General features: G+C 39.3%; 1 protein-coding gene across 25 annotated transcripts in view; it reads right to left on the reverse strand.

Moving 5' to 3' along the window:
• Nucleotides 1-23,466, reverse strand: part of TNRC6B (trinucleotide repeat containing adaptor 6B) — a 149,636-nt gene that overhangs the window by 39,770 nt on the left and 86,400 nt on the right. For 22 of the 25 annotated variants that reach the window (XM_080639181.1, XM_080639170.1, XM_080639178.1 and 19 more), the window contains 7 exons: nucleotides 19,489-19,576; nucleotides 15,777-15,798; nucleotides 14,184-14,528; nucleotides 6,976-9,309; nucleotides 5,515-5,673; nucleotides 2,064-2,242; nucleotides 796-870 (listed from right to left, as the gene is read on the reverse strand). In XM_080639181.1, the coding sequence (XP_080495307.1) occupies nucleotides 796-870; nucleotides 2,064-2,242; nucleotides 5,515-5,673; nucleotides 6,976-9,309; nucleotides 14,184-14,528; nucleotides 15,777-15,798; nucleotides 19,489-19,576 (3,202 nt within the window). Of the gene's footprint in view, nucleotides 1-795; nucleotides 871-2,063; nucleotides 2,243-5,514; nucleotides 5,674-6,975; nucleotides 9,310-14,183; nucleotides 14,529-15,776; nucleotides 15,799-19,488; nucleotides 19,577-23,040; nucleotides 23,233-23,466 lie in introns of those variants that run through there. The other 3 variants (XM_080639162.1, XM_080639174.1, XM_080639169.1) reach the window with 2 other exon arrangements.

Here is a 23,466-nt window from a genome sequence, read left to right on the forward strand (position 1 = left end):
AATCTTAGTCATGTCAGTGACAGTTTGTACAGCCCTGGGCTTCTCTCAGAACCTCTGCATTATCATCTTTCGCTAGCCTGCATTACATACTATGCCTGCTTCACAGGATGACAGCTGGCACAATATCCTGTAAAATGTTTTAAAAATTAGCATTTCAGAAGTTCTTAAAAAAAGAAAAAATTATATGTAACTATTTTTAAGGTACCTGTCTGAGGATCTGTTTTTTCATGATGTGCCATTTGTTTATTCACTTTACCAAGCAATCTCTATGTACTGATTAATAATGAGCCCCTTTTCTTCTAAAAAGGCCCTGCTACATATTATTTAAAATATAAATAGCCAAAGCACACGGCTGTAAGTATCCTTTTCTGATAGGTGGCTGAGATTCAGAATGAATAGCCTTGGACTAATCACAGATGTCTGACACTACAGCCAGTAGCTAAGGCCTCTACCCTGAGTGCTCTGAAGAGCGTATTATGAAAATACACCCCACCCCCCCCCCCCCCAAGAAAACACCAAATGCTGTTACTTTCAAGGAAATTACAAACTCAGAACAAAAGATGTCATAACTCTGAAGAGTCAAAGTAGATGTTGGGGTTTTCTAAGAAGCCATTCCAAGTAGCAAAGAAAATGCTGAATATTCAGCTATTAGAAGTAATATAATCAACATACTAGCATAGCAAATACAGATAAGTAGTTATACACTGTTAAACAGCTGATTGTTTGACTTATTTGAAGTTTACTGACTTCTTAATTTCCAAAAATGGGATTTTATATTTTAAAAAAATTACTTACTAGCAAGCCCATATTTGAAAACTGTTTGGATAAAGGGTTCATCCATGAATCACTATTTCCTCCTTTTAATGCGCACTGAAGAGGGAAAAAAAAGACAAACATTCTTAAGCAACTTTTTGATTTCTTAAATTCTGTTTTTACAAGTGTCAAATGATCCTGGTTTCAGAGAAACTTATTTCCTGAATAAAATACTAAGTTTTTGCATGGTTGGAAAAAGTTACCAAATAATCTGTCTTATAAAATTGTTCACTGTTATGCATACCAAACTGAATGAACACTTCACGTGTATAATGAATGTTTCACAGCTTCATTCTGGAATCTGCAATTTATGTTTCTTTACTTTTTCCTCTGTTACAGCCTAGTAGATTCTTTAATCCATCACATATATGGAGGTAGATTTCTTCTCTTTATTGTGATTTCTCTCACATGGGCACTAAGCTGACCTGACTCTCAATCTGACCTTACTGTAATTTACAGCTGATCAAAATGAAAACTGAAAACATTTCAACAAAAAAGAAAAAAATCTGGACAGTTGTGTTGGTGGTTAAAATAAAAAGAAGGCTTTGAGTGAGAAAAAAGTTCATGAGAATAATTTTGCAAAACGGGAATTGTAAAACTCCATACCATGTCACAACTATTTCTATGTCCTAGGAAGCTGCTCTGGACTTGCCTTTTGAGTTTGCCCTGGCTATCTGACTAGAAATAATCAAAGCACAGTCCTAATATTAATACAGTACCAAGTGTTACTGTAGTAGAGAACTTTAACACAAACAAACCTTAGAAAGCAATTTACTTAGGACTATAGCCAAACTCCTGCTCCTGTGTGAGGCCAAAGGTCAATAACAATAAACACAGTTCCGACCTAAACACAAAAGTCAGTAGAAATAAGAAGTGTACATGCCAAAGGAACTGTGGAATTCAAACTCTGTTAGGCTATGCAAAGAGAACTGCAGCAGCCTAAGACAGAAAGACATGTCAACAAAAGAAGAGCAGTAGCCTTGGGATACTTATTGCTCCGTTTCATTTAGTAATGCACTGCAGCTTACATACCAAAGGAATCTGACACTTCTGGCAGATTTATTAGTCACAAGAAGTATAATACATTAAAACAAATCAAAAACCTCATATTTTTTACACTGTTGTAATAAGCACCTTTCTAGCTGAATTCTGTAATATCTTTTTAAAAGAAGAACTATTATAATGCTCGAACATATCAGTCATATTGCTTTCAGACAACACAGTAACTATGAATCATTCAAGCATTTTACCTTCATTTGTGTTTTCTTTCCTCCTTGCCCCCAGCTTGTTGAGTTGTGGGAGGAATTGCTTCCCTGAGAGCCTGCTGTGTTCCAGACTCCTCCCTCCTCCTCCTCTTCCCAGCTGGAATGACGCGTTCCTGTCACTGGCCCATCACTCTCTCCCCAGCCATCTTGCATAGATTTAGAACCTTTAGAAAAAGAAAGAAGCTCAGAAGCAGTCTACAATATCATGCAGTGGTGATTTGCTACTGAAATATTAGCTCAGATCATCAGAACCCCAAAGGAGTTAAAAAAAAGTGCCTTCACTCTAACAGCTCTATAAAATTGTGCATGAATCCCCAAACCCAAGAGATTTGGTGGCATGTTAGCATGTCATGTTTTGCAACTGTTTTAAGCAATAAAGATATAATATCCATAGGGACCTCTTCTCTTATACAGATACAGCTGCATTGGGATTTCTTTAAAAGGCAATCTACTATTTTCTAGTGTAAATGAAAGACTTCAAGGAGACTTAAAAACCAAGGGTGCTGAGGACTTTGGTTCAGGTAGTTTATCAATTATTTCTTCTCTTGCTTCAAAACCTTAACACTTCCCTTGCACTAAAGCCTTTCACAAAACTACAGAAACAAAGAACTTTAAGGAGTAACAACTAAATAGAATGTGAAGGAAAAGAAGTGACATTGCACTCCAGTATATGTAACACCAAAAGTAGTTTAATATGAAAAAAAAACAAATCCAAACTTCTCTGCTTGAATTTCTGTTTTAAACAGTGTCACTATAAAGACTTATTAGCAGTGCTGTTTAAGTAGATAAGCCACTACCAGAAAGCTAGAACCATTTCACCGTATCATTTAAATCTAAGATTTTTTCCTTGTTGTCTCTTTTCTTGCTGTTATTCTCTACCACTGTCAGGCAACTCTGAATTCTAACCTCTGCCAACAAGCCACCAAGAGCCCAAACCCTCATCTTGTCTACTGCCCAGTTGTTCTCCTTCCTGCTGAAACTCTTCACTCCGCATATTTATTTCCTGAGCATTTATATCCTTTAAAAAAGATTTACATCATCATCACCTTTTTCATAACAAATTCTCCAACTGTCTGGGGTTTGAGTGTGGAAATCAGGGATAAGGATATTAACACACATAGCAGAAAATCTGGATATAAAAAAAGTCTGGAACTGCAATTAGCCTATTAAGGGGAACACTACCTTGATGATCCTGGAAAGTAAGTACAGCAGCATTTCATGGCAGTTTAAGAGCTACCTTAAAATCCATCATAAATAACTCAGATACTTCCCAGGAAACGTAACTTTTGGAAGTTATTTGTGCACCAAAATTGAGGGCTGCTTAGGAAACATACTGGTCCAAGTACAAAAATTTACCTCTTGACCCCTTAATCATGCTACTTAACACAGAAAAGGCTACATTTAAAGATTATGACCTCAGAGTCAAGAACTTTATCTGAAAATGTCATATATGGGACAGTCCCTGCAGCTTTAATTTATTTCCAGCCACCTTTTTTTTTTTTAATATAGTACTATGATCCTGCTTTTAACTACATGACTATAATTATTTCTCTGAATTGACAGCTCCTCAGATCTGAGATTCTTGAACATGAATCTCGATAGTAGTGTAAAGATGACTTGTCTGCAGGATTCCTACTTCATTTCCTGCATTTGTTGAGTGAGGAATCACAAAAAGCTATAGTAAGCAAAGGAAACTTTCAAATTAAAGAGACATAATGATGTTATAGAAAACTGAATTTATTCCTGCTTCTGCCAGAGAATTCCTGTGCAATGCTGATACAACTATGTAAATCCTTCTTCTTTTTTTTTTTTTAACAGGTGGCAAGATCTGTGCTCCCTTTCTTTGGCTCTAAACTCTTCTTTTCCCATCACTGCTTATCTCAGTTTCCTGACCTTACCTTTGACCATAAATTATGCTTTTGCAAGCTCTCTGAGCCAATTTCTTCTTCTAACTTATACAATACATTAAGTATCTCTTCTTAATCCCCTGAATAACACTGCTTTCCTTTGGGTGCCAATTAGAAATGAGTTGAGGGAGCAGTCACAGAACACAGAAAAATTAAGACCTCAGCTCTTGAACTGGTGACCTACTACACCCCAACCTGAAACAGCCATCAGAGGGAAACTGCCTGTATTTTGCTCCTCTAGAGCTGCGAAAAGCTTATGTACAAAACAGTACACATATACTGCAGCTTTCTGCTTGTGTCACACATGCAGACAAGTTAGGACAAGCAAGTGATCATGCATAGCCCTTTAAATGTCTCTTAAGTACTAACAAATCCATAGAATTTGGAATGGATCATTAGCATTTTGGAGGCTCTTAGTTTGGTCATACACAGGTGGCTTTTTACAGATGAAAAGAGATTCACCTAGAAAAAGTCTAGCATCCTGGGAAGCACCAAGTTTGCGTAGCAGGCACAGTAAGCACTACTGTCAGCTGTGAAAAGCTGCTGTAATATTAACTCTAAGAAAGCAATGGTTTTTCCCCAGTTTTGTTTCATAAATGGCCAACTGGGGTGGGAAGAAGGGAGAATGACCCAAAAGAACACATCTGAATCGAGCATTTCATTCCAAATAATTACACGTTGCAAAAGCAACTTGTAACTGAAAACAGTTTTACAGTGGGTACCATTACTCAAATTCAGTTAACCGGCATGTATTATCAGTATTTCCTATGGGAAACTTCATATCCAAATATTACTGGCTTTGGCAGTAACACTGCTATGTTGTATCAGCAGGTGATCGCTTCTGTTTGTTGTACTTCGCTTAAAGAGAGTGAAATAAAAATTCTACAGCTTGTATCAGAAGGAATAACTTGCAGAAAAATAAAGCTCTTAATACAGCAAAATTTTATCTTCAAAGTATATTTTTTTTAACTATTTCGACATCATCTCATTCATGAGCACCACAGCTGCAGGTAGGTAATAGCCAGAAAACAGTAATCCCTTTAGGTTCAGCGACAGAAGAAAGTTAAGTTCTCAAGAGATACAACACCCATACAGTAAAAAAAAATCTAATCAAAGGCAAGTTGCATTACACCTAATGGCCTCCACACTGAAATCTGTGCATTGCCTGATACAATCAGGAAAAGTGATTTATCATTTAACAAATCTGTATGCTGAGTAACAAGTGGGCAGCCAGAGAAGAAAAGACATTTTGAGAAAAAGACACACTTCCTCACTCAGATGCTCTCATGTTTCAACACTTCCACAAATCGGAGCTGCCCATTTAATTGCTCAGTTAAGAAATTCTTCATAACAGTAAAAGACAGTTCCAGTCATTTGTAAACACTTAATCATTCATCCATCAAAATCTTACTGATTCAACGTGCTGCTTCTAGGCCTCAGATAACAATTCCTGCATGGGTGACCCATATCAAAAGCCCAAACACTAAAAAGCACCACTGCAAAGAAATTGGTATCTGGCCTATACTCACTAGATTTCATGGCATTCGGGGCGTTGGAAGGTGCATTCCCCCAGCCTGTTGTTGATGCTGCTGTATCATCTACTTCACCCCACCCGGGACTTGTTTCATTTGGCTCACCCCAGGCGGACGTACCATTATCTGGAGCAGGTGGAGTGCTTTTGCTCCAGACTGCACAAAGGAGAAAGAGTTTTCATTACAGACCATTTAGACAATGAACTATTTACTGCAGTGCAGCACCACATCATTCATCTACTACTTCATTCTTTCTGTTGAAGACTTTAGGTTTTTAGTAACGTGGGTGCAATGGAATTGACAGCTGTTCACATCACTGAGAGCAGGCACTAACTTCCACGGATGAGAAGGAAGAGAATGCTATGTTGAGTAATATTCTTCTCCAGGTTAAACATGTACCCTACATCTAATGCTGTCCTACCTGGTGAACTTTTGTGACTAATTAAAAGCACCAGATTAACCCAAGTTTTTATATATGAAGAATAACAACATATTTGAAGTTATGTATTAAAACAAAACGATTTTCTTTAAAGCATGTTTATGTCACAGAAGAGACTACATAACAAAAACATCTTAATATATTCCCAGGCTATGTAGCTTTTCCTTGTCCTTATTTCATAGAAGAAAATACTTTCCTAAGTATTCTTTATCATACAACAGAGCCAAATTGAGCTAAAAACCCACAGACTAGCTCAATTTCAAGTGTTAAATGAGTGTTCCAGAGCAAGAAGTTTGACTAAAAATAAGTAAAGAATTTCTCCCTCATTCTCCAATAATAAAATGTAAAATAAATATGATTTCGCTTGGAGAAAAGGAGGCTCAGGGGATACCTTATCACTCTCTGCAACTACGTGAAAGGAAGATGGGAGTGAGGTGGGCCTCCTGTCTCTTCCACCAAGTAACAAGCAATAGGACAAGAGGAAATGGCCTCAAGTTACGCCAAGGGAGGTTTAGACTGGAGATCAGGAAAAAATTTACCCCAAAAGAGTTGTCAAGCATTGGAACAGGCTGCCCAGGGAAGCGGCTGAGTCACCATCCCTGGAGGTAGTTAGAAGACTTGCAGATGTGGTGCTTAGGGACACGGTTTAGTGGTGGACTTGGCAGTCCTGGGATAATGGCTGGCCTCAGTGACCTTAAAGGTCTTTTTTCCAACCTATATTATTCTATGATTCTATAATTCAACCTGTTCTTCAGAGTTCAGATTGAATATGCACATTTGTCAGCTAACATTTTCTCTCACTGGCAAGCTGACCAGTTTTCAGAATACAGTTACTGAAGCACAACAAGCAGAGGACCGACTGATTCAAATTTTAAAGACATGAGCAAATATTCAAATAAGAAATTGGTTTTCTCTATGGAATAAAACTATTGAGAATTGGAGGCTACACAAGTATCTCTTACACTTTAAGGTTACATTTATATATAGGAGCTTGAAGAAGAAAGGAACAAGACTACTACCTGATGCTTGTGATTTGCTAGTCATTGGAGTAGGCAGGCTCTGCTCCCGTGGGGCCTGTCCTCCTTGTGAGTTCTTGTCCCACAGGTTCACATTCTTGTAGTTATAACTGCTAGGATCTCCCCATGCTGAAGTGCCATCATCAATATCCATTTTCCGACTGATTGACTGTGGTGAAGGTTCTTCCCAGCCACTAGGCTCCTCCTCTTTGGGGGCAGCTGGCTGTGGTCCACTGTTCCAGTTTGGGTTTGGAGGTCGCCCATTACTTGGAGTTTGGGGCGGTGGACCCCAGGAACCAGAAGACTCCTGCTGTTGCTGCTGGTGCTGTTGCTGCTGCTTGTTCCAGGAGTTGGGCTGTCGACCCGTCTCATTCCACGTTGAAGTTCTTTTACAATCATCCCATCCACCTTTTGAAGCAGCGCTTGTATTTGCAGCATTACCCCAAGTTCCAATCTCATTCTGCCCACCTTCACCCCAACCAGCCACTGGCTTGTTTCCTGTACTTTCCCAGTTGCTGTTCTTTGTTTGGTCAACTTCCTCTCCCCAACCGTTCTTTCCAGAAGACCATCCTTGATTAGACTGCCGTCCACCCCACCCCTGATCCTTACTACTGGAATTCTCATTCCAAGAGGAAGATGATTTTTCTTCTGTTCTTCCTCCTCCTCCCCAATTAGTAGAATTGGAGTTCTTATAGTCATTCCATCCTCCAGTATTTTTGGGGTCCTTCCACTCCGTTGGGGTTGAGAGCTCACCCCATCCAGACTTGATTTGATTGCTTTGGCTGGGTACATCACCCCAGCCCCCTGAGTTCTTTGTCTGTGTGGCAGAGCTCTCCCACCCCTCAGTTCCTTTATCAGACTTCCCCTCGGGCCGTGGCATCTCTTCAATATCCCACACGGTATCTTGCTTAATTTGGGTTTGGCCCCAGCCCGTGTTTGAAAGCACTCGGGGGTCCAAATCAGTCCTGCTCAGCAAAGTCTGCAAGACTGCCTGGCAATCAGGATGCGTAGGCCTGTAGGATCGGCGTCCAGAATTGTGACTGTCACTGCTTCCTGCTTTGTGGTTGCTTCCAGTGCTTTGACCGCCAACCTCACTTCCCGCAGAGCTGGAAGATCTTCCCCAACAGGGAGCCTGGGAATTGCCTTGGTTTTCAGGAAGAGGGTGGCCTTTTTGATTGTCCCATGCTCCAGTGCTAGAATTTGGTTGGTTTGGACCACTCCATTCTCCAATCTTCAGTTCATCAGACCCAGACAGCTGTTTCCATTCTCCCTGAGAGACCCCAGATGTTAATTTGTTCCCTTCACCCCATTTGCTTTCATTTGCATGCTGAGGGCCAAAGTTCCAAGACCCACCACCCGTAGACCGGTTACTGTTATCCCAAGAATCACTTCTTGACCCATTAGGTTTTTGAACAGAAGCTCCTTTCCAGGAGTCCTCTCTATCCTTTCCATTGTTCCCATGGTTTCCAGAATTGCTCTGTCCAGAGGCTGTGTCAGTTCCAGAAGACCCCCTAGCTGTACCCCAAGATCCAACACTCCCAGTCTTTCTTTCTCCAGTGCTTTGTGAAGGGGTGTCAGTGCTCCTGGAAGGGTTCCCCAAGCCCATTTCAAAGGGCATTCCCTTATTCTCCATAGGGTTTGGTGAACTTAAGTTCAAGGAGTTAGTGTTTCCATTTTTTGGTCCATCAGTGTTATGAATTTGAGCCTGTTCTCTGCCAGAGACAAAGTTAACACCCGCATTTTCCATCTTTGACTGCTGTTCCCTAGAGGTCTGACCTACTGTGCTAATCTGTGCATTGGAGCTACCACTATCAGATTCCAAAGTCCCTTTCCTAGAATTGCCCTCTTGAACCAGTGCCGGCCAAGCAGATGGGTTGCTATTTGGGTTAAAGTTGCTGAAGCCAGTACTGGGACTGATTCTATCTTGTCCACTCGAGTTCCTCCAATTACCTAGTCCATTGTTACTCTCGGCAGCAGGGTTGGAAGATTGAACAGATTTAGCCTTGGGATCAGATTTCCAGGCCCCAAGATTACATTCGTTTCCAGCGCTTCCAGACTGGCACTGGCTTCCTTTTCCTTTGATACTAGTGGTGCTTCCTGGCAGAGCGTTCTTCTCCAAGCCAGGGTTCGAGGCACTGTTGTTATCGGTGGTGTTTTCGGAAGAAGACTCAGCATCTTTGCTGGCAATACAAGGCCACTCTTCCATGTCAGACCCGTCTACAATCACCTTGTCCCAGATGTGAGTTGGGTTGGCGTTGGTGCCGCTGTTGGAGGAGGCTCCAGGACCCCAAGTGGAATTTGCATAATTTGAAGCAGCAGCACCTCCAATTGCTGAATCTAAAAAAAAGCCAAAAACATACCCAAAGAGGTCATTAAAAACCAGTATTATTTTCAAGCACTGAACATCACTAACTACTGTTTTCATTAATAAGAACACTTCCCTCAAACATGTAATAAAGTTGCTTTGGAAGAATATTAGGCTGGAAAACACCACTGATGAAGAACTTCAACAAAATTCCTATAAGCATATTGTGGGCATCTGAATTCACCTTTGACTCACTACTTCTGCTAACAGTCCAGCTCTAAGTTCAACATAACAATTATAACCCAGTTAATTACAATTACTGCTACTGGTTGTAGACTTTTCAAACACACATTTAGAATCAGCTTCAAATATCTTTTTCAAGTTGATTCTGCTACAAAGAACTTCTTTCAACCCTTTGGAAAACAAATAAATTTGCTTCCAAAAGTTACTGTAAATTGGAAGAGTCCAAAGCTACATAAATTACAATTCCTATGTAGTAATGCGCAAGCTGCATTCAGTATGTAATTACACCACATTTGTGTCACTGCTATATTTACCCTAGAAACCACAGTTTGTGGTTTTGTGAGCAGCTAAGCTGATATCTGCCTCTGGATAGAGACGAGTAAGAGATCTCACTTCTTCTTCTCTCTCACCAGCTCTACTTACTTCAAGTCCCCCAAGTTTCACATCTCATTTGTGACAGTTCTTGACACAAAACTGTCCACTTTTTGATGGGTTAGCTTTTTGCTGGCTTAGCACATTGTACAGGGTAACTTGCAAATTCAGTGAGCTTTGGAATCACTATAAGGAAATCAGCAGCATGAACAACAATGAATAGGGAGCCTTTTCTTTCATCTGTCGTGAACTATTATTATGTCCTATGTGTATGACTTCACATGGACAAGATACTTACATATATTTTTAAAGCAGATATAAATCAACACAGTGTCACAATGGATGAAAGCCTGTGTCAGCGCTGGCAGCATGATGTCTGCATATATGCACATGTTAGCATCATTAGTTTAAAACGTCAGCCAAGATTCCCTTGCTATCTACATAATTACTTGTGATCCTCTAAATAATTTAAGTCCATTAGTACTTCAGTGTTGTTCTCTATATAGGGTTGTACTAATTTTTCTATGTGTTTTTAATACCAAGGGGCCCTAAATTGCCTTTCTCACCACAAATTCCCAGTGATGAAGACAAAACACTCTCCCTTCTACAAAACCATGTACGTTAGGTACAAAACCATGTACCTAACATATTAGTCTTACTCAGTTATCCCACCCAACCAATTTAACTTATTCTGCAGAGCATAAAGGTCATAGTAACATCTGCATCAGTATTTAGACCTGAATATGTATTTTGTTACTACCAATATTAGCTGATATGACGACATCCAGGAAAATAAGGTATAATCATAGAATTGTAGAATGGTTTGGGTTGGAAGGGACCTTAAAGATCATGTAGTTCAAACCCCCCTTCATGGGCAGGGACACCTTCCACTAGACCAGGTTGCTCAAAGCCCTGTCCAATACTGACCTTAAAAAACACGTATATTCCCCCCCCCCCTTCCAAGTTCCTATGTTACATATTCAAAACTGAAGACCACAATTTCTGGTTGCTAATACTGTTAACAGAAGATGAACAGATTGGCTTTCAGCACCTGTCTCAGGCTTTCTGTTTATTAGCTTAACCAATGAACATCCACTGAACGCCTTCCAGATCCCCCCTTATGAAGTAAGGATCTAAACTTCACAGCAAGGTTAGAACTCTTTTGTATGCTTTGAATACTGATGAACAAGTCAGCCTTAATCCATTAAACCCTAGCCACCAAGATCCAAAAGACCAAGCAGTTCTCATACACGTTTCTGTTGTTGCCTTTACCTTACGTGCAAACTTAACAATAGCAAGGAAGTGTGACTTTTGTCTGGTATTTAATCTTTTTTGTACACTAATGCTTCTCTGCACCCTGATTTAAAAACATTCTGATTAGACCAATCACAGGAATAGCTTAAGGAGGACAGCCAAAGACAAATTCTACTGCTGTCTTTTGAACTTAGCAATGATTCAGCAAATGGCTGCTGCATAGGCAGCTATGAAGCAAGATCTCCACAAAGGTGATTTTAACAAAGCTTTTCACATTGTATTTCTGTGGAGACATTCTAGAGTATTAAGATGGGGATGTTCACTAACATAGTGTACTAGATCACAATTTAACAGACTGCTCTAGAAAGCCAGCCTCCCCTGCCATATTTGACAGTGGCAATAAAATCTTGGCGATTTATGGTTTTGTCTAAACGTAACGGGTAAGGGCTCTTGGTTCTTAAACTCCTCCTCAGTAACAAACATGTAGAAGATAAACAAGTTTCTGATCTGACTAAAATGAAAAAAAAAAAAAAAAAAAAAAAAGAAAAAAGATATTACTAAATTGTTACTTTTAAGGATGAAAGTATGGACTGAAATAAATGAAAGTACTGAAACGGGGATGCAGTTTTGCTGTGAGAGATGGTGGTGATTCTTAGAGGGTATTGTAACTAGTGAAAGACTTTTACCAACAAAATTTAAGCTTTGTTTTCCAAAATCATCTTGCATATCCTGAATATAATTGGTATTGGATGAATTATATATACACCCTCCACCCCAACCCCTGCTATTGCTATGAGACAATAGTAAATTTAGTGTCATCTTTCAGGGAACTAGAGCTTTGCCATCTTACAGAAGCATTCCAATTCTGATAGAAAAAGATCCATGTAGAGAAGGATTATGTATTAACTTTTTGTATTGAAGCCTTACCAACACCATCTATAGCTATCTGGCAAACGGAACATCATGAAGCAGTAAGTAAGCTGCATTGTTTTCTCCTTTGGGAACCTGTCTTTTTTTCCTGGGGGATGAATTAATCACAGTATCAGTGCATAACTGCCTGACAGAATTGGGCCCAATTTGTCAACAGCCAGGATTTCAGATGGCACTAATGATGTGCAAAACAGACAGCAACACTGTACCTCTATAAGCACTTTGATGAAACGCCTTAAGTGATAGCCCTGGCCTATCTTGTCCAGCTGCTCATTCCCACTCCCCTGGCACACATACTCCAACTTGCTAGCACATTTCCACTGACATTCAGTGAGCTGAACTGGTAATCACCCAGGCTGATGTTAGCTTTAAACAACAACCTGGCTTAATTTTAATTCAAGTCAGCTTAATTATCTGTTATGGTGCACAAAGCTGGATGGGTGAGGCAGGTCTGAAGGACCAGTATATTTCTCTTCAACACTCTTGACTTACACCAGGGTAAAGCAACTAACCAGTGGCATAAAAAGTTGCCCTATCAATAAAATATAAACAGATAGTTGTAAATGTACCATTAAACTGAATGTAAACATATGAGAATACATAAAAATAAAATTTTGGTCTTGGAAGCACAAGTATTGAGTGCCAAACTAATTACACAAAACTTCAAGGAGCCTCTAAAATACTTCAAAATAGTCTTCATATAATACATCCAACAGCAAATAAATGCCGTTCATGAGAAATCCTGTAAACTTTTAGAATGCTTCACTACCATCAGGTGTCTTTTGTCAGTCTACTGCAATCACTGTAAGGTATACAAATGCTGACGTTTTATATAGTCACAAGACTTTGGGGTGTGGGTTCCCCACCTCCCCCTTCATCTTTCAGCTGTTTTATCAAAATCAGCCATCTCTTTAGAGATCTGGGTTCTGAACTGATTAGCTAAAACTTTGCCACTGTAGTTTAAAATCCCCTCCTCCTTAAATAGGAACATCAAAGATAACAAGATAAATAATCTGCCAAACAGAGATTTATTACAAAGGAATTCAAGCACTGAAACCACAGACCAAGCAGAATTATTCATTTTCCTAGAATCCTTCTAATAAACACAGCCATCCCATCTAGCTTACTTGATTCTGGAGTTCCAAGCCACTTCAGTTTTTCCTTCTGAACCACAGAGAACTGTAAAAAGTTTATGCTCTCCAGGACTGTGGTAAAAAAGCCATCCCATTAATCTGGATGGTTTTCAAAGGCAATTCAGACATAGTGGTATCATTATTTTCTTTTTCTGATTTTCAAACATTTATTATTTCTTTTTTAAATACCCTCATTGGCAGAACTGAAGTTGTCCTTGACTTCTCAGATCACCTAAGTTTTTCTTTAGAAGGCAGACAGATGTCTCAAGTGGAATTTTGTTTGTTCTACTATCGTAACTTTAGGAAGGAAATATTAAAATTACTGCAGTTCTCCAAGGGTCTAAAAAATTCAGGAGCAGTCATAGATGCTCATATAAAAAAAAAATCTTAAAATCAATTTATCTTCTAGAATTCAAAGTGAACAGGAAAGTAGAAACAGGACAGTCAACGCTTTTATAAAAAAGCTTATCTAAGGAGAAAACCAAGATTGTTACTAAAAAAACAGGAGCAGGAGGACCAGCTTTCTATTTCATCTAGGTGAGAAGTGACAGCCACCTGACATCTGCAGACCTGGTATCTACATCTCTGTTTTGCTAGATGGTATAAAAAAAGTGACAAGGAAATTCACATGATCAAAGAAACCTGAAGAGCTATTAAGAACCACCCAATGACAACCATAAAATGCTATTCATCCATGCCCTGGGTTTACCTTGTTGTGGTCTTAACAGCTTTACAGTATACAATTCAAGCCACCCTTTGCGTTTTTTAAAAAACCAACCCTTTTTCTTGTTCCACCTATTAGTAAAACTTGCAGCCATTGCTTCTACCAGCAAAAGTCTATATGCTAAACCAGAAGCTCTCCAGAAGCCATCTGATGAGTTTTTTTTATATAATGATATGCTTATGCACAATTTTAGCGATCCCTTTCCTGCCACGCACACACACATTCATTTAATACTATTATTATTACTTGCCTGTTGCAGTCCCACTGTCGCTCTGCAGCAGTGCTCCTGTCACTGGTTGTGCGTTGTTTGGGTTTGCTCCTGGTGCTGTTGGGGGAGGAGGCCCTGCTCCACCCCCAAGGAGCATACAGGATGGCGGAGGGGGCTGCCCACGTTTCAGTAACACTTTGTGGTCCTGCTGGCAACGGAATCGCGGCGGCACCTCCCGAGGCATGTAGCGGGCGGCGCTTGGCGGTTGTCCGTTCGGCACTGCCACCCTTTTGGCATTGTTGCCACCATTGACTGGTGGCGATGGAGAGTTGCCAATTGGGCTGGCAGCCACTGGTTGGCTTAAACTTGGTTTCGTCACTTCGGGCACTGAAAAACAGGAAGAATGGAAATCAGAAACTTTTCCACTTAAATCTGTGTTAGCTGCAAGAACTCACTGGGAGTGTTTCCTTTTAAAATTCCATTCTTCTCTCAAATGCTGTGCAACTTCAACTTCATCAAAGAGCAGGGAATAAGCAGTTAGCAGCAAAACTCTTGCTTCCATGTGCAACTCTGTACCCCAGTCTGAAACTCTATCCTCATCAAGTATTTTGCTCTAAGCCCCAAATTTCTTGGAAACGTACAGCTGGCAAAGAATATCACCTTGGGCAATGAGTCATTTAAAAACATGAGCAGTCAAACAGAACTGGGTCCATCTTCCCCACTCTGCTTCTCTCCCCTGTTCCCTGATCTTCAAGTGGCTTTTGGATTGTTTATGCATCACCCTTATGGGAGATCTGAAATCAGATCCCAAGTTTTCACCTGCTTACTAGGCATACACAGCCACCACCAAAACAAACAGAGGGGAGAAAAAACACCACCCTCCTCTTGGATGTAGAGTTAACAAATCCAACTTCTCTGTACTGCTCTTAAGTAAGGCAGTAGCAGTTGACTCCCACCCGAAAGGCAGTCCTACATACAGCATTTGTACTGAGCTTGCATAAAGTTTCCCAGCTGGTCACCAGGTGCCCCTATAAGCAAAGATAAGCTGTTTCTAAAGGCTATTATGCATTAGAGAAGATGAAAACCACAAACAAATCCTTAAGGAACTAACACCATCGTAAAATTTGCTTTCGCTATATAGGCTTCAATGCCCAAATCCACAAAAAAGGTGTTGTTTGCTGAAAAATCGAGTTACAACCTTAGTTCTCTTCTGTCAATAACGGCAATTTCCCCACACATTTTTTATAAAACTGACCCACAAATCAAGATTAAATATATTTTTAGATCAGCTAAATAAACTTAGCTTTCAAGATGCTCTAACATCAGTCCTGCCTTATCTGTTGGACTTTTTGTTTGGTGTCTTAAGTTTCCAAAACCAAGCCATTTTAATTCATTTTGGTACCTCACTATAAGCAGTGTTTTCCCTGTCTTCCATTAAATTTATACAGGTGGATTTCATGTACGTCTACTTGTCTAAAACCTCTGCAAACCTGAAAACTAAATATTTCAGCTAATCTATTTTATCCACAATCCTCATCTTGATTCATAACTGCCCTTCTTTTTACAATTTTGATCAAGATCAGAGTCTTGGGCTCAGGTTGACAAAAAATATTCTTTAGAATCAAAGACTCTTACCTTTGGTTTTTTGATCTGTGACCTGCAAATTAAAAGCAACAATGTAAATAAGAGTTTCAAGAACTTCACCACAAAACATTGACCAGATTATGCTAAATCATTACCTTGATTTATTAGTACAAGAACAGTATTTGTTGTTGCATGAAAATAATTAGATGATGAACTACAGTATACTTACTCATAGATACGAAGTTTTCAAAAATACTACAGCTCCTTGGAATATCTGATGCAAAACTGGCACAGGCTGCCCAGAGAAGCTGTGGCTGCCCCACCCCTGGAAGTGTTCAAGGCCAGGTTGGACGGAGCTTGGAGCAACCTGGTCTAGTGGAAGGTGTCCCTGCTCACGGCAGGGGATTGGAACTGGATGAGCTTTAAGGTCCCTTCCAACCCAAACCAGTCTGTGATTCTATGATTCTGTGGAAAGTCCCTGGCAGAAATAGTAATTACTTCAGTCATGATGATTTTTGGTATACGCTCTTCTCATCCCAAACGCAGACTTGCAAAGCACAAATAAACATGTGCTACAGTTCTTTCAGATTTTGGAGGTGAAGGGTAACAAAAACTTCCTTCTGTGAAAATATCCTTACAGCAGACTGCTGGAGCTAGCAATGGAATTCCCATAGGAGTAACCTCAGATGAGACGAGATCTGTGTCTCTGCCATCTTCCCATTTCACCTTTCCCATGACATCTCTTCCAAGGAGAAGAAATCCTAAACCTTACTGGATTCATCACCACAATTGCAAAAATACCTGCAACAGCTATATATCACCAGACTTCACAATCTCTTGAATGCAGTAAGAAATTGATTACTGAAGTGAGCCATCATGCTGGCCAACATACTCAATATGTGGTTTTGCTGTACTTTCAGCATAGCAGATTTCAAGCTACGGTAGAGACAAACATACCACTGGTATATTCTCTGCAATCGAGTGTATTGTAGCATGTTTTGAACCTGTCAATCATGAGTTCCACTACACAATAATGAAAAAACCCTAAAGATCACAATGTGTCAGTTCTACGACATCTATTCTTAAAAGAAATTGCTGACTGAGTCCATAATTCTGGAAAGCACACAGTGACAGTATAGAATAATGAAAGCACAAGTAAAAAGCAGTTTATTGTTTGGATTAACTAAGCCAGAACTCCTTTGTATGGTAAAGAATAAAAAGACAAACTGCACTGAATTGCTATGGCATCATCTACTTTGCAAAGATGAACACTGCAATATGCAGTGGCACATTCAATATCATACAAAATCTTATGCATCGTAGTGTCAAAGAGTTGCATAATCTAAAAGTCTCCAAGACATTACAAATGCACCTGTACCAAAATGACATCTGTAAAAAGCCAGACATTAATTTTCAACTTCATTTATGAAAAATCCTGTACATGTCAAGTTAAGTCTTCTCCTGTAATAAAAATTCTGTTAATCACTTAAGTGGCTCTGATGTTCCACTACTAAAGAACAAAGAGGGGGAAAATTATTCATGGATCCAGTTTGGTAATACTGATAGGTTTACTATGGTCGACAGCAAACACGTTCAGTAAATAAGTAACTTGTGTACTTAGAAGAACCTCGTTTTGCCAAATCATTAAAGAATTCTACATAACCACGGTTTGCTTAAGGGAAAAAAACCCAAACATACATATTACTTCTGCCTATACTGCATCTCTCTCCTAGTCAAAATGATATAGTTTTGTGGTGTTTTTTTTTTTGTCTAGAATACAAAAGCTGAGAAAACGTGACAATCTCAGATTTACAGTTGCCATCTCTCTGTGGGCAGCCTATAAGCACTGGCAGGGCAGGAGCAGCTACAGTGAATGGGAACGTGGAGTCAAACTCAGCCTTCTGACAAGCTACCAAACAGCCCCTGGAATACCAACACAGGAATTCGGTCCGTGAATTTGCTTGCATAACCTCTGTTGAAGTGATCTTTTTTATTTTTCAGAAGATCCAGACAGAAACAATTGTTTCATGTTACACAAACTGTCTGAAAAAAAGATACCCCCAAATCATTACTGCTTATTAGGTGAAAGCCACCACAGCCACTAAGAACGAACACACATTCATGTTCTATCCATTCAGTTGCCTGCTTTGCTACTCCTAGATATCCTCAAGTATTACTCTTAAGTTTGGTATCTAGGAGATTAACATACTTAGTGTTCACCCTTCCCAAGATCTTGGCAAAGTACCGTAACATGCAATTATACTGAATAAAGTAGGTGAGGGACCACACAGGAAAGCTGGCAAATCTCCTTTGTACTCATAGCACTGATTCCTTGGTAAACACCCACAGCAGTGTTATCAAGGTGATCCGTATAACCTTTCCAAGTTTCTCTTGTATCACTGAATATCAGCGTGTAATCATCAAGTCACTAGCCTTCTAGTGACCAGGGTCTCCTCATCCTGGTTCCCACATATATTTTTTGTACTTGAACATGAAACAGCAGCAACACTGAGTCAAAAAGACACTGAGGAAACCTTACTCTGTAGCTATTGATCTTTTGCAGTATAATTGGGGATGTACCAACACAATAGCTGCATAAAGACCACAGAAATGCACCACTTTATTTGCACCTAATTTAAACTGATGGACTGAAATCGGTGCAAAAGCCAGATTTAAGATGACCCCGGTAAGATAAAATTTAACTGAAACTGGTGATGTCTAGTTTCAGCAGAAGCCTAGAGAATCTAACAGAGAGTGATGTCAGACCTTTTGTAGGATCTGCTGTTACTGAAACAACCAAAACACAGAGACTACTGAAAGAAAGTAAAGCCTTCTGCTGTCAATTTCACATCATCAGTGAGATTGGAAGGGACAGCCTCCGGAGATCTAAGTACACAATTCCCACAACAGTTCCCCAGCTGCCCCTGGAGCCTGCCCAATTCAAAGCAAAGTCATCCAAACCACACACATCCAAATCGGACTGCCACATCCAACTCATTTTTGAGCATCTCCAAAGATGGAGGTACAACAACCTCTCTGGAAAATATGTTCCAGTGGTTGTCCAGCCACACACATGCAAAATAAGTCTTTTAATGATTCAGTGGAATTTCCTGTGTTTTAATTTGTGCACAATGCTTTGTGCCTTGTCACTGGGCACCACTGAGAAGAGTGTGCCTCCACCTTCTTTACTCCCTTCCACAAGGCATTTATATACATTGATAAGATCCCCCTGAGCCTTCTCTTCTCCAGGCTGAACAGTCTCAGCCCTCTCAGACTCTCCTCTATTTGTCAGATATTCCAGTTCCCTAATCATCTTCAGGGCCTTTTCCTGGACCTGCTCCCAGATGGTTACATGTCTTGTACCGGGAAGCCCAGAACTAGACAGAAAGGATTTTACCAGTCAGAAGCATGGATAAAGCAGCAGAACTCAAGTTCTCATGTCAAGTTAATTCTTAGAACAATCTGCTAGATTTTCAGTGAAACAGAGAGCTTCTAATACACCAAGTGTTCAAACCCAATTTAAAGTTTAATATTTTATATTAAAAAATATAATCTTTTGCTTCACTCGACACACTAAGGAGATTAAAAGGGTGAAGTTAAACACTTAAGTTCCAGAAAAATTATGAAAAAAAAAAAATAATTTAATGAAGCATTACTCTAAACAACCAAGTTTTAAATCTCAAATACAAACAATTTAACAACTTACCACCCCAATACTATTTATGTTCCAGCTGGATGAAAGTATTCAAATATCGAAACCTACCTTCTGAGCAGATTCCTTCTTTTTCTTATCCTCTTTCTTCCTTTTCTTGTCTTCCATTAACTGTTCTTCCCTTTCTTGCTCCTTCTCTCTGCCAAAACATGAAAAACAACAGTTTGAGCACAATCAAACTGTACAAGAGCCACACGTACTATATCCTTTTTTCCCCCAAGAAAGGAAGTCAAGATAATAGATTCTTCTTATCATCATACTTCATTTGCATTTGAGGGTTTTGGTCTAGTTGAGATTAAGTAAAGCACCTTCTAGCTCAGTGTGGCAACAATCACGCTACTTGCTGCATAAAGGAAAATTCCTTTATTTGGATCAGGTCTCTTATTGGCAGTGCCCTGTATAAATTAACTATGTGCCTGATATCAGAAAATATCTTCAAGACGTTTTGGCCAAAGAACCCTTTTAATTGGGTTGTGCTATTATTTAATGAACAGTCTCATGAATCTTTTCATATGATAAAAAAAGGGAAGTTGTAATTTAATATATGATGGTCTGGTCTGATACGACATTTATCTTCAACAAGGGGATGACATTCTATTGCCTGTAGCTATGTCGCTTGTAAGAGACTAGAAATGTCATATCACATCAAAACCATCATTTATTATACAGATCACTAATTCAATTTCTAGCCTATTGTACCCACCCACAAAATTCTTGTGATGAAACTTGTAATATAAATTACTTTCCAGGGAATCTATTTTTTTCACAAGAACACTCTTTCAAAAAAGCAATTAAAAAATATGTGCAGCTGCTATTGTTGTCAAGCTATCATCTTGTTGCTATGCTTCGTGTCAAATATGAAACTACCAGAAAATGGTTAATTTACTGCATATGTGCTATTGGCTGAACTGTTTCTATGGTGAATCACGTCTCTGTTAACCAGTTCTCTTCTCCTCCTTAAAAGTAAATTTAAGACCAAGTTTTCAGCTCACTTGGAATAATTTCTTTTTATAAGGAGAGATTACGACTAAGGCAGTTAATGCAAAAAGATGATCTGACGGATAAAGGGTAGGATCAGAGACCAGAGATGTGCACTTTACAAACAGCTAACGAGTATAACTCATGATCTTTCAGAACAAGTTATTATAAAAAATAACAGATCTATAAACAAAGCTGAGGTTTATAGTTGTATTGAACTATTTCTTGTATTTATGCACAAATCAAAGCTCTTTTCTGACCACAGTTTAAGCAGCTTAGAGTTCGCTTTGCTGTCACATCATTCAGATTTTTCCTTCCACTGCCTTTACGCAGTATAGGTAGCATTTTTGTTTGCATTTTCACCAGACACTGCCAAGCCAGTAAAGAGACATTTACCTAGCTCATCAAATCCTATCAAAACACTTTGAGATGTCATGTGTTAACAGCTTCCTGACTGAGGACTTCAAAGAACTCTCAAAGAGAAAAGGTTCTAAGGACAGTAATAAAATGCCTTCCTGGTTTCCTGCAGTCAGAAAGGCAGATTCTACATCTTCATGGATGGAGAAAATGGGTAAAGGCAAGATGAGTCCTTCGTAACAACATCCTGGGATTATTACCAAATGCAATTCATACATAGTAGCCAGTTTAGTCTGGATATAACAAAAGTCTGAGGCAAGCATTCCACATCATACAGAACAGTGTTTTATGCGCAGTCTGGTATTACTTAAGCCAGGTCAGTTCTCGCTCTTTTCTGTTCTCTATAAAAATGTCAAAGCACACTTTCCAGCCCTAAACTCTGGCAAGGAAAAGCCCCACAGGTTTTTCAATTTTACTAACAGCAAAGACATGAAACACTGTGAGACTGGTATACTTCCCATTGTCATGGCACTGAGACAAAAAATGTTCTGTTTTCTTTGAGCCACAAACTGTTAGCAATATGAAAAAGCTCTCCAGTGACACCCTCATCTTTCAAAATTACTATAGCCTCAAACTATGTTTACTACTTTTGTACTGTCAAGCTGTGTGTGTCTCTTGGCCTCTAGTGCCAGTTACAAGAATACTATTTCTAAAAAACTTTCTTGCAGCAGGCAAAAGTTTAAGAGCTGTCTTAAAAGAGCTGCTGAAGAAGGGCAGGATCAAAATACAAACTGACTTCCAGTAACTGCCTGGCACACAGCCTTCTACTTAAAAGCACTTTCCTTAGTTTTGTGACCAGAAGAGCAGGGAATGGAAAAGAACGAAAGAAAGGTCGTATGTAAGCTATGGCTTACAGAAATGTGCAGCACTAATAATCAAAAGAAAATCCACAGCCTGAAAGTGAACACCTAGTTATGTCTTTGTGATACATCTTTTAGTAGACATGTGCATTTAATATTCCACTGTGCACATCATCAACAACTACAATATAGCAATAATCAATACTTAGTAATTTAGGCTTCAATTTGTGAAAACACACACCTAAGTTCTAAAGAGATCTTTCTGAACGCTTGGCTGCATCACATGTACAAGACCACAAAGTTCCTGGCAAAGCGTAACTGAAACCTCATGAACACGTAGGAAATACGAAGTTCCATTCTCCAAATGATGGAGCAAGAACTGATGCTACAGACACACTAACCATTTACCACTGTGTTGAAAGTTCACTGAATTGGTGGGGGGGGAGGGGGAGCGGAAATAGCTTATTGCCATTTCGGGTATCACACTCGCCATCTTCCCACTTTCACTCTTTGATGCATTTCACTGACATCTGAAGTTTTTATGATCAATGGTTTCCCTTATTCAGTTGTACACAAAAAGCTTGTTAAACACAAACTTAGCTCGCAGCTTTAAGTCTTCTGATAAATTTAACATAAGCAAAACTTTCAAGAACCTCATCAATACATTCAGAAGACAATGCTGCATATTAACCTTCTCTTGTTAGCTAAAAGATAATTCCTCCTGGTTGAGAAAAGAAGGTGGAGGTTGTGGGTGTGTGTCCACCGTGTACATTCCAGCAACCAGCTGCTTAGATTGACAAGATCAACACGGGGAGAAAATCCATCAACTCCAAACAGAGTGAATTTAGAGTAATACAATGGGGTGTGGTTCCGGTATTTGTTACCAGCACATAGTAATGGGAACATGGACACACCACAACCCTGAAGAGGAAGTTTGCTAAACAGCAACCAGCAGCCAGCTTTTTACTCTAGCTTTATTGAAGAAAGCATGTGTAGATCTTAAAAATGACCTGACTGCCCATTAGTTTGGGATTAACATTGTTAGGAAGCATTTCTAAAGTCTATTACAGACTTAGTAATTCTGAGTATTTAAAGTAAGTCATATTAACAGCTTACAAACTATAAGGAACCATAGGTTGTAATAAAAAAATTTATTTATAAAATACCCAAACCAAACAAACCCACTAGCTGTGAAGCAGTACACTTAATACCATACTGAAGTTATTATAATAAACTCTTCTGGCTAAGACAAAAGCAACCATTTCAGAGAAAAGAACGTTTTTCAGCCGGTTAACTAACAAAGTAACAGAAAATACTTTCTCAGTCCAAGTTATTAAAACACCCACTTCAGGAAAAAGAAAGTAAAAATAGGTGTTCAAGAAGTGTGCCCTCCCCTAAAACAATTTACCATTTTTGGAAGATGTTTATTCCTTCAAAATCTTAACATTCATTTTCCCCAGAAAACTCTGTCTTAAAAAGACTTATTCTCACAACGTATGGGCTTCAGGCACGGGCCAAGGTCAGAAGTTGTCTTCAAAGTTTTTGCTATCATAAACTGAACTGTGAGACGAAATGACGTATTATGTATTACATTCTATCTGCTGGCAACACACTTTGATCAGTAGAGATAAAGTGTCACACAGAGCACTAGTCTACGCAAAACCCCCACAACCCTATAAAGTCAACCTCAACCTAAAAATTGCACAGAAGAAATAGAAGTAAAATGTAAAACATGAAAATTCCTAGAAACTCAGGAGTGGCATCTCAGTGTAGGCAATTCCCAATTCCTTCTACAGGGCTACAGGAAGGACAACTATGTAACACTGTTTGGAAG

This window comes from Psittacula echo (assembly GCF_963264785.1).
Source record: "Psittacula echo genome assembly, chromosome: 1".
Classification (NCBI taxonomy): domain Eukaryota; kingdom Metazoa; phylum Chordata; class Aves; order Psittaciformes; family Psittacidae; genus Psittacula; species Psittacula echo.